Source organism: Loxodonta africana, chromosome 25, assembly GCF_030014295.1.
Source record: "Loxodonta africana isolate mLoxAfr1 chromosome 25, mLoxAfr1.hap2, whole genome shotgun sequence".
In the NCBI taxonomy this organism is placed as follows: Eukaryota; Metazoa; Chordata; class Mammalia; order Proboscidea; family Elephantidae; genus Loxodonta; species Loxodonta africana.
The window spans coordinates 17,024,395-17,036,945 of NC_087366.1; the positions used below are offsets into that span (position 1 = coordinate 17,024,395).

At 36.7% G+C, this 12,551-nt stretch overlaps 1 protein-coding gene across 16 annotated transcripts in view; it reads right to left on the bottom strand.

Annotated features, from left to right (window-relative positions):
- Positions 1–12,551, bottom strand: part of SWT1 (SWT1 RNA endoribonuclease homolog) — a 124,325-nt gene that overhangs the window by 87,970 nt on the left and 23,804 nt on the right. For all 16 annotated transcript variants that reach the window (XR_010319370.1, XR_010319373.1, XR_010319371.1 and 13 more), the window contains 4 exons: positions 8,139–8,198; positions 6,817–6,946; positions 5,598–5,699; positions 5,020–5,208 (listed from right to left, as the gene is read on the bottom strand). Coding sequence is in view for 10 of the 16 variants with exons in the window: in XM_064276509.1 (XP_064132579.1) it covers positions 5,020–5,208; positions 5,598–5,699; positions 6,817–6,946; positions 8,139–8,198 (481 nt within the window). In the remaining 6 variants the exon portion in view is untranslated. The remainder of the gene's footprint in view (positions 1–5,019; positions 5,209–5,597; positions 5,700–6,816; positions 6,947–8,138; positions 8,199–12,551) is intronic.

Consider the following 12,551-nt stretch of genomic DNA (forward strand, 5'->3'; position numbering starts at 1 on the left):
AAATAGGGCCTATGAAAATGCTTCTCGTAGATTCTTATACTATCTGAGTCGGAACTACTTAGGGTATTTGTTAATAATACAGATTCCAGGATCACATCCTAAATTTACTTCTGGATAAGAATTTTTGAGGCACGGGTTCAGAGAAATTTAAGGTACATTAGGCAATGCACCTCAACCTTGTTTCCAGTGTACTATCTTTTTTTCCTCAACTTTTAGCCCATATTACTTAGCTCAGCCCTCTAATCATTCAAACTGGAAAACTCATTCATTCAACCAGTAAGTATTTATGTTGTTAGGTGCCACTGAGTTGGTTACGACTCATAGCGACCCTGCGTACAACAGAACGAAACACTGCTCAGTCCTGTGCCATCCTCAGAATTGTTGCTATGTCTAAGCCCATTATTGCAGCTTCCATGTCAATCCATCTCATTGAGGGTCTCCCTCTTTTTCACTGGCCCTCTACTTTACCAAGCATGATGTCTTTCTCCAGGAACTGGTCCCTCCTGATAACACGGCCAAAGTCTCACCATCCTCACTTCTAAAGAGGATTCTGACTGTACTTCTTCCAAGACAGATTTGTTCGTTCTTCTGGAAGTCCATGGTATATTCAATACTCTTCGCCAACACAATTCAAAGGCGTCAGATCTTCTTCCGTCTCTCTCATTAACTGCCCAGCGTTTGCGTGCATATAAGGTAAGGCAACTGAAAATAACATGGCTTGGGTCAGGCGCACCTTAGTCCTCAATGTGACATCTTTGTTTTGTAACACTTAAAGAGGTCTTTTGCAGCAGATTTGCCCAGTACAATACCATTTCATTTCTTGACTGCTGCTTCCATGGGTGTTGATTGTGGGTCCAAGTAAAATGAAATCCTTGACAACTTCAATATTTTCTCCATTTATCACGATGTTGCTTATTGGTCCAGTTGTAAGGATTTTTGTTTTCTTTATGTTGAGGTGTCATCCATATCTTTACGTTGAGGTGTAATCCATACAGAAGACTGTAGTCTTTGATCTTCATCAGTAAGTGCTTCAAGTCCTCTTCACTTTCTGCAAGCAAGGATGTGTCATCTGTATATCACCGGTTATTAATGAGTCTTCCTCCAATCCTGATGCAATGTTCCTCTCATATAGTCCAGCTTCTCGGATTATTTGCTCAGCATACAGAGTGAACAACCCTGACGCACACCCTTCCTGACTTTAAACCACACGGTGTCCCCTTGTTTTTTGTGAATGACTGCCTCTTGGTCTATGTACAGGTTCCTCATGAGCACAATTATGTGTTCTAGAATTCCCATTCTTCACAATGTCATCCAAAATTTGTTATGATCCACATGGTCAAATGCCTTTGCATAATCAGTAAGACACAGGTAAACATTTTTCTGTTACTCTCAGCTTTCAGAGGCTATTTTGTACCAGATCTCTGTGCTAGTCAGCTAGAGAGGCACAAACTCTTTAGGAGTTTCTAGTACCAAAGTCTAGTATCAGAAATCAACTGATAGCAGAGATGAGCCTGAGGGAGATGTGACTAAGAGCCTTAATCAGATGACTAGTGAGCAAGACAGACATATTATCACAGGAGTTGATTTTCTTACTTTCACCTCAGAGAATAAATACTACTAACAATGCAAAATGTTGTTTTCAGGTGCTGTCAAGTTGGTTCTGACTCACAGTGACCCTATGTATAACAGAACAAAACACTGCCCCATCCCACACCATCCTCACAATCGTTGCTATGCTGGAGCCCACTGTTGCACCCACTGTGTCAATCCATCTCGTTGAGAGTCTTCCTCTTTTTTGCTGATGCTCTGCTTTACCAAGCATGATGTCCTTCTCCAGGGACTGATCCCTCCGGATAATATGTTCAAAGTTTGTGAGGCAGAGTCTCGCCATCCTTGCTTCTAAGGAGTATTCTGGTTATACTTCTTTCAAGACAGATTTGTTCATTCTTTTGGCAGTCCGTGGTATATCAATATTCTTCACCAACACCACAATTCAAAAGCAAAACCCTGGTGGCATAATGGTTACGAGTTACAGCTGCTAACGAAAAGGTCGGCAGTTCGAATTTACCAGGCACTCCTTGGAAACCCTAGGGGCAGCTCTACTCTGTACCACAAGGTTGCCATGAGTCGGAATCGACTCTATGGCAATGGGTTTGGGTACATTTTTTTTTTTTAATGCGAAATGGGCAGCTCGAAATCTTTAGTTAACTTTAAACAACTCAATTCAACATACAAAACAAGGTGTAAAGGTAACAGTACACTGCTGTAAAGGTATCAAATTAAAGATTATCTGTACTATCATTTTACGCCTAAAACTGAAAGAATATTCATGAAATAGTCATTCAGCAAGTATTTCTGAGCACCTCCTCAAGTACTGCTGAAAAGTGAACAAAATTGACAAAGATTCTGGAAATATATCAATCTGGGTTTGAATCTCAGCCTTCTCACTTATTAAGCACATGTCCTTGAAGAAGCTGCTTAGCTGAGGGTTAAATGAGAGAACGTACAGAAAGCACTTGGCCCAATATATTGTAATAGTAAGTACTTAAAAGTACTATTATACTTATTTATTACTTATTACTTAGCCTAAATGGCACCTCAACAGCAAAGCCCTTTACTCACATGTAACACCAAAATAAATTCTATACAAATCATATTTAAATAACATTTATTTTAAATGTATAGAATTTAAGCTCCTCAACAGTAGGGTCTGTCCATCTCATTCACAGCCCCAAAACCCAGAACAGTATCTGGTACAAATAATTGGTAAATCAATCAATCAATCAATACATAATAGAAGAAAATATAAAAATATGGAACAAATGTCTAGAGAGAGGGGTAGGTGATTTTACTTTTACCCTTGATAGTTTTTACCTTATTATAAAAATATTTACAAAGAATCTGAAAAATTCAGAAAATATAAAGAAAATTAAAATTATATAATCTCTCTTGTAAGCTAAATATAGCCGATGTTCGCCATTCATAAGTATATATGCATAATTTAACAAATTTGCGCTTGTATTTCATATTATTGTAAATCCTGTTTTTGTTTTTATTTAATACTACATGTCATTAGTAGCTTTCAAAATATAGTATTCTCTCGTATGGCTACAGCAGCATGTGAGTCACTTTCCCAAAGTAAGACACTCAGGTCGTTTCAAATCTTTTGCTGTATAAATGATGCTGTGATGAACATTACTTATATATACGGCACTTAGATATATTTTCTCTTTCTTTTTTTGCCAAGGGACAGTTATCAGAGTTATGAATTAAAGAAAAAAACAAAAGTCTTATCTGTTTAATATACATACCAAAGTATTTATGGATAAAAATCATATGATATCTGGGACTTACTTCACACTACTCCAAGAGCTCAGGATAAAGGAGGAAGGAAATGATAGAATAAACAAGAATGGCAAAATGTTGATAATTACTGAAACCAAGTGTTAGATGCACAAGAATTCCTGATATTATTCTCTCTACCTCTGCATCTGAAAATTTTCCTAATTAAAAAGTTTTTAAAAAGATCATCTAAAGTATTAAATTTAGTACAGTGTGTCCAAACATTCTAATATTTTCTTAATTCTAATAAATGATATTCATTTGTGGTTTTCCTTTAAAAGCTCTTAAACATATCACGCTAAGTTCCTACTCCAAATACGTTAGCATTCTATCTAGAACATACTAAAAATCAAAAAACCAAATCCACTGCCACCCATCAAGTCGATTCTGCCTCCAAGCGACCCCATGTGTTACAGAGTAGAACTGCTCTATAGGGTTTTCTTGGTTGTAAGCTTTACAGAAGTAGATTACCAGGCCTTTCTTCTGCAGTGCTGCTGGTGGATTTAAACCACCAACCTTTAGGTTAGTAGTCGAATGCAAACCATTTGTGCCACCCAGGACCTGAAACATACTAAAAAAAAAAAGCTAATAAATATTTGTTAGGGGAATGAATGAATGAATGATAGAGGTCCTTTCTCTTCAATAATTTAAAAGACTAAACAACAGTGCCAAAATCCTTCTCAGGGTTAATGCCACGATTAGATTCATATTAAGATGAATTTTTCCAGACTTTATGGTAAGTATGGGTGCAGCGGACAGCATAAACCCATGATATTTAAAACACTGTAAATCTACATATAATTCTGAATTGGGAAGAAACAGATTTTTTCAAAGAATAAAATCTTCTAAACATATGTTAACTCAGCAGAGACAATATTCCTTTATACATAGATTTTTTTTCTCAGTAAGTTATATAAAGCATGGGGTTCCTGGCTAGCACAAAGAGTTAACACATTCAGCTGCCAATCGAAAGGTTGGAGGTTCAAGTCCACCCAGAGGTACCTCGGAAGAGAGATCTGGGAATCTGGTGAAAAAACAGCCATTGAAAACTCTAAGAAACACGGTTCTACTCTGATAGGCCTGGGGTCTCCTTGAGTTAGAATCAACTCAACGATGACTTTATGTATACACACACACAGCATAAAGAACATAATTAGGTTCTAGGCCTAGAGTAATTGGAAAATGACTTAAACTAATATTAAAAAAATAATAATAAAATCAGGGGAAAACCTATAGGCCTTTATTAAAAAGATATCTCCTATTACAGATTCTGACAAACCACAGAATGAAGAATACCTGCCTCTACAGCATATTAACTGCATGAAGTGATAGAAGAGAAACCTAGATCACTTACTGGCCTAATCAGTCAACAGTGGCATAAAAAAAAAATGAATCCAAAGTACTGTTAATATAGAAACAATACACATAGAACTATACAGTCACTGCCTGTGAAGTAGAGACACAGGCTACAAAGATCTAGGAGAAGCAGGAAAATAAAAATCAAGACCTCCCAAACCAGACCTAAGAGAATACCCCCAAGCCATTCTCATGCCCTGCCATTTTACATTCCAATGGTTACAAATTTTTAAATAGCTTTGCAACATTCCCCTCCATTAATTAGTTAGCACCCGAACAAGTCAAATTGATCAGGAAGCACCCTAAAAGAACAATACTTACAAAGTTTTTGGGATGCAAGTTGTATCGACTGACCCCATAGCTTTCTATCTTGATTTCTGAGACTGTCATTAATGAAATGAACTGCAGGTATAGCTTTAGGCTGAGCATGTTTTAGTAGTTTTCCAGCTTTCATACGATCTAGTTCTTGCACAACAATCCAGGGAATTATCAACACAAGGCTGTCAAAGCCTGAAAAATGAAAAAGATTTCTTACAAGTCAAGAAATATTTATTGAGCTACTAAGTCAAACTGCTGTAGGAAAATCGAAAAGTTTAAAGCACACAGTTCCTACCTTTAAAGAATTCACAAATGTCAATGGAAAGATAACACATAAATGGAAATTCAGAACAGGGTATAAGTGCCAAAAGAATATTATCAAAATAAACACTATTGAAGGTCAAAGATGAGCTAGTTTAGATTGCTAGGTTAATCTGTGGAGGCTCTTGTTTTACTTAAGCTGATGATGCTTAATATATATATGCTTAACAGCACACCCAAATGTGAATACCACATTACTGTCAATATAAAGTATCAGCTCAAGTAAGAAAATCACAAGCAGTAATATATTTTGTAAATACCTGGGATTTCTGTCGTCTTTAAAATTCTAACAAATTTGAGATGATTCATCAGAATATTTGTGTCAATAACAATTAGAAGCTTTTTGTCTGAAGCAGTATTTGCTGGAGAAAAAGAACAAAGTTATGATTTCAATACTAGATCATCATTTCATGCTACAGTGAAACCTGTGACAGCCAGAACTCAACGGGACTGCCTTGTTTTTCCAGCTCACACAAGTTTTCTGTCTCTGACAGGGTGCAGTCTTACATCTTTACCATCACTTTCTTTAGCAGAAAATACTTGAGTTTTTCTTGTGTGTCCGATTTCCACCTTACACAGGTTCCAGCTTTCACAGGTTTTACTATAACTGATGACAGACAGATATTAACTAAAATATTATAGAACATTTTACAGCTTTCTTTAAGGAAGAAAGTCTTTTGAACAATGAAAAGAAAATTGCTTTTACTTCAATTCTTAAGAGGAAGAACTGTAACCATTGTTTAATTACTCATCAGCAGAATACTACGAATTGCTTACGGGTGGATTTTAAATCCTAAGCTAACTTGCCCCAGCACTATGTTTCTAAGCCTTTTCTTGAACCACCAGTACCTGTATACTTAGGTATTATAAGTTTAACATACCATGAGTGAAATATAATTGAAAAGATAAATATGAATAAAACAAAGAAAACACAAAATACTGCCAACTTTGTTACTTTATAGGGCTTTGGTAAGGATAAGTAAGTTAATGGATATAGAAGAACTTAGTAAATTAAAAAATGCAATGTGAATTAAGGAAGATTACTATTTTTATAAATATAATTGAAAACAGTAAAACGAATTTTAGATAAGCTCTATCATTATCTTCTCCCAGCAGCAAGAACAATGAAAATTTGACTATATAAACAAAAGAAATCCGTGAAGATAATTCCTTTGAGCAATTTGCATTATTTTGGATCAGTAGTTTACACAGCTGAAATTGTTAAAAGTTATGATTATAAGAAAGAATAAAAGATAACTCATAACTCCAGTTACTGCCCCTCAGCGAAAAGAGAAATTATAACCAAGTGTCTCATATGTAGATATATAAAACAAATGATAGTAAGACAAAATATTATACCTGATTCCTATAGCTAAAACAGCACATTTTAACATTTGTCATCTAAATATTATAAAAAAGGAACTAACTCATTAATTCTTAAGCAAACATAGATCATAAATATGAACATATAAGGTATACCAGCAGAAGAAAGTACATCAGCTTCCACCAAGTCAACTTCCATACTCATCAACTCTCCAGAAGGTGGGACCGCGGGTAAATCCACACTTTTTCCCACACGTGCAGCATGAAGCTCTTCTACTATCTGCATCTAAATTGTAAAAGACTCACGGTAAAATATTTTTAGGTATTTACTCTGCAGATTAATAAGAGGAAGAAGGAAATTAATTCGCTTAATTGTGGAAGGAAAAAAACTTACAAAAATATGGAGGCAGCATGGTAAAAGAAAATGGACTTGTATAGATGATTTTAAAAACAGCTTTTCTCTTACTACCTCTGTAACCTTAGGCAAGCAAATTATTTTACTACTTCGGGTCTCAATTTGCTCATCTATAAAACAAGGATGTTAAATACTTATATACACTTCAGATTTTTATGACAATTAATGAAGTAAGTTATGTGAAGCACCTCACACAGAGCCTGGTACACAGCAGACCTTCAAAATAAGTTAATTCTCGTTCTGTTACTCACTTCAAAATACTCTAGGATCCAATTTTTTTTTTTTTACCTGGTTGATGAGTGTTTTCCTGAGATTTCTAATATGGTTTACAAACCATCAAAAATTGAGCTCTAGATATTAAGATCCTTCTTGCTTCAGGGAAGTAGTATATTGATAACAAGAAATGAAAATATAACCTAGCTTAGTTCTTCAGCTCTTTAAAGCAGAGGTAAGAAACCTTTCTTCTAACACGGGGCATTGACCCACAAAACAGAAAAATACAACTGCCTGTCACAAATAAAGAAGAATCACTATAATTTAAAAGTCTTCTTTTAACAGAAAAAAAACAGTATTCTATGAACCCTATTTTATTTTAGGATCAGAGAACACAAAATTCTATCCAGGAATTCTATCAAGGCTAGGAAATGAAGCAACAGGTAAAAAGATACACGTGCACCCACTCACGTATTTTATCTTATTGCTGATGTAGAGAAATGAGGTAAAAACTTGTTATTGTCATACTGCATTTTGACAGCCCTAGGCATAAACACACAAAACTGTGATAAAATTAAATCAAATTTTAGATAATTCGTGGCCACAGGCTCCCTACTCTTCATTTAAAACAGATGAGTTTATTAGAAACAATGGTAAAAAAGATGATCAAGTAAACATTACATTTTTCCAAATAGCTTTGATGGCTTTCAAAAAACTTACATATTGATTTTAAGAGACATCAGTATTATTTTCATATTATCACGGTTTTTCAATCATTTTTATACTAAAAGTAGGAACTGTGTGACTTAATTCATTAAAAATATTCAAAGTAATAAGTATTAGCAGTAACCTCTTGATCTGTATCTTGAATATTTTCAGGTGACATCGAAGAACATGGTGCTTCACAAGTCTGAAACAAAAAGTAATTTCTTTAGTTAAGAATGAAGTATATACCTAGAGCAAGGTTTTCAACCTCAGCACTACTGACATTTGGGGCCAAGTAATTCTTTGTTGTGGGGGCTGTCCCATGAATTCTAAGATGTGGCCCCTACCTGCTAGATGTCAACAGCATCCCTCCCTACCTCTTACCCCTAGTAGTAGTGACAATCAAAAATGTCTCCACCAAAGTGTTACATAAACCAGAGATTCCATCAGCCTGAGACGAGAAGAACTAGATGGTACCCAGTTACCATCAATGACTGCCTTGCCAGGAACACAACAGAGAGTCCCTGATGGAGCAGGAGAAAAGTGTGGAACAAAACTTAAATTCACATAAAAAGACCAGACTTAATGCTCTGACTGAGACTGGAGGAACCCCTGAAGCCATGGCCCTGGACGCTATGTTAACCCAGAACTAAAATCATTCCTGAAGCCCATTCTGCAGACAAAGATCAGACTGGACTATAAAACATAAAATAATACTCAGGAAGAATGTGCTTTTAGTTCAAGCGGATACACGAGACCAAATGGGGGTATGAGAGATTAACTTAAGCTGTAAACTTTCACCTAAAGTACAATTAAAAAAAAACAAGAAAAAAATGTCTCCAGACATTGTCAAACAAATATTCCCTGAGGGACAAAACTGCTTCCAGATGAGAATTAATCATCTAGAATTAAACAAAAAAAAAAGGCTTCACTCTCTCAAGATATGAAAAATTGTAGAAATTCTTTAGGGTTTCCTCATTCATATATACTTTCTTAAAAATACTCATATTCCAAGAATAAAACTATATGCCACCCTAAGAAACAGAAAAGAACCATGGAAAAAGGCAAACAAGCTGGCCATCACTGGTAGGAAATATTCACCCAGGAATAGCTGAACCATCTCTAAAAGTGACATGATTAAGCAACTGAGACAACGTGAGCATTATAATATGGCAGAAAGGAAAAGGCTGGAAAATGCAAAGTTCTATTATAAGTGGTTGGAAACCCTGGTGGTACAGTGGTTAAGTGCTACGGCTGCTAACCAAAGGGTTGGCAGTTCGAATCCACCAGGCGCTCCCTGGAAACTCTATGGGGCAGTTCTACTCTGTCCTATAGGGTCGCTATGAGTTGGAATCGACTCGACGGCACTGGGTTTGGGTTTATTATAAGTGGTCGGAGCCCTGGTGGCACAGCAGTTAAGAGCTCAGCTACTAACCAAAAAGTTGGCAATTTGAATCCACCAGCCACTCCTTGGAAATCCTATGGGGCAGTTCCACTCTGTCTTATGGGGTCACCGTGAGTCGGAATCATCTTGATGGCAGTGGGTATTATAAGTGGTTATAGAGCACCAAAGATTGGGGGAAGGGAGTATTTGAAAATCTCTCTACAAGCTGCACCTTTTCACAGGCATTTTTACTGAGTTGATGAAACCTATCTGACCCTGCAGGTGAGCTCAGCAAAACCACTAGTAGACCAAGTCTTCTAAGAAGTCTCCAAGATAACTCCAAATTCGTATTATTTTACAGGAAGCTATAAAGTTAAGCACTCCACTACTAGCTGAAAGGTTGGCAGTTCAAAATCACCCAGAGGCACCTTGACAGACGGGCCTGGCAATCTGCTTCTGAAAGCTTACAGCCTTGAAAACCCCGTGGAGCAGTTCTACTCTGACACACATGGGGTTGCTATGGGTTAGAACTGACTCAATGGCAACTACAGCAACAACAACAATTTATGGTATAAATTACAGACCCTCTTTAAACAAACGTATCATATGCAGAAATGCTTTACTGGAAATTCAGCTTCCACCTTAACTTTCCAACATCAAACTTCATGTGACATAGAGCCAAAGACATCACACACCTAAGGCCCTTTACAGCTTTACTATGCCATGACCCCAAGATTTAATATTCCTTTTGCCATCTGACTTTAAATCTTACTTGATCTTAAGGTTTGCTTAGCCTAAGAAGTGCCGAACAAACTAGAAATGATTATCAGGGCTTACCCCAACTTGTGATAGTCTAAGTCTTTTTGTTTTCTTCCTTAGGTTGCTACCACCCTTTACTCTTTGTCCACAGGCCACTTGCAGTGACTTCAATGAATTTCCTGTCATCCAACAACCCAGAAAATTTCATGTCAATTGTCCCTGAAAACTTCCTCTCCATTACAAATGCAAGTCTTAGTGTGCATTTACCTGTCTGCTTTCCCCTGCCGTATTTTATTTTTATGTTAACCAAATCAAACTCATTGCTGTCAAGTAGATTGCGACTCTCACAGCAACTGTATAGGACAGGGTAGAAGTGTCCCATAGGGTTTCCAAGGCTGTAACCTTTATGCAAGCAGGCTGCTACATCTTTCTCCCGCTAAGCAGCTGGTGGGTTTGAACTGCCAACCTTTCAGTTAGCAGTCGAGTGCTTAACCACTATACCACCGGGGCTCCTTTCTATTTTTCTGTTACTATTCTTTAAAAGTTCACCATTAAATACATGGATTGAGATAATGGGGATGACAAAAGGGAATATCGGTAACAAGGATAATAATGGTTTTGTCTACCACAGTGATTATTCTAAACTGAAAAACTGACTATACAGCTTCCCTTATTATAATGTTTCAGTGGCTTTCTATCATCTACAGGATACAAGACAAAGTACAGATTTTTCCCATGGGATATAAAATGGCCCACTGTCTGGACCCTGGCTACCTCTCCAAATTTCTCTCCTACAGATTCCCTACACATCTCAACTGTTGTTATACTGACCAATTTAAGTGCCCATGTACAGCCCCCCAAGAGATTTCACAACTCCATGTCGTTACACACACTGGCCCTCTGCCCTGCCTGGATGGCACTGCTACTCCTTGTTCTCCATGGCCTTTAAGACTAAGCTTGAGTATCTATACTATAGTAACCCCTTTCTTAACTCACCCAGAAGTTTTTATTATCGCCACACCCAATTCTCTTAGGAACCTAATATTTACTCACTATAATTCCAGTACAAATGTTTACTAATCTGCTTCCCTGGGAACTTCTCGAAGTCTTTTTATTTTTTAACTCCCTGGTACCTGGAAAAGTACCTTTAATTGATATTTGATAAACAAATGAATTCTTACCTCACAGACTTATAAGGATTAAGTAGGATGCTGTACACAAAAGTGTTCTATAAATTATAATCCTCTAGAACATTAATTTGCAATAGCGGGCCAGTGTGTGACCTGAGAGGGATCTATATCAAAGGACTATAAAACTTAAGAAACAAAAGAAGCTATTTTTTCTTTAGGAAGTAACAGGATTACTAAATCCATAAAATACAATGATTTCCGTATATACTCATGACTTCAGGAAAACAGCTATTGAGGAATTACTGAGAAAAACAAAACAGGCAGTGTTCAGGTGACTGTTGTCAATAATACACTCAAGGTAAGGACAACGTTTACTTGCTGCTCTTGTATCTAAATGATTTTAGGTCAGATACAGTTGCTATTAAAGAAACAGTTTATAAAGCATTTTAAGTCCCGTTACTGGTAAGTAGTCACGTAAAAAGCTGCTTTCCCTACCACTTAATATTGGTGCTATGTACCTCTTTTGGTTTCTACAGTAATTCTATATAGCCAGGTGGTTAAGAGGCCAAAAGAAGCCCTAAGATGCACTACGAAACCTCTCATACTGTTTCTTGGACGAAGAGCATAAGGGATAATTAATGACAATGGCACATTAATTATCACTGAACATTCCGGCAACTTCAAGTTCCTTTCTTCCGTTCTACTCTACAGAACTGGTTATAACACCTAGAAGAAAACCTGGAGGTCTTTTCCTCTATGAAAGCAGTAAAAAGAATGAACTCAATTCTTTACCTCTTTGGGCCCCTTCAAGTTCATTTGAACTAAAGGCATTCTCTCTCAAGCTCTTCTGGCCTCCCAAGTTATGATCCCTCCATTTTTCATAAGGAATATCTTACTTCTGCAATCTAAGTCTGAATACCTAAAACCAGGTAGGAGCAACTACCCCTGTTGATAAGACAGTGTCTCTAAATTTCAGAAATTCTAAAGTTCTAAAGTTCTGAAGTCCCAACATTCTAAAAGTTCTCTTTAAGGTAAATAATTTATTTACCATAGAAACAATGCTATAGAGACTAAAGGTTCTCAAATTAGTCCACAAATGCCCATTTATTATATTATTTAGAAACAAAATAGATGTGCCAAACTTTTTAGCCTGGATATCTGTACGTACAGGTCCCTCTGCCTGGAATATCCCTGCTTCTTCCATGTCACCCCACCTTACCTGAACGACTGCTACTCATTCTCAGTTTAAATACTACCTCCTTGAGTAAACCTTTTAAAAGCAATT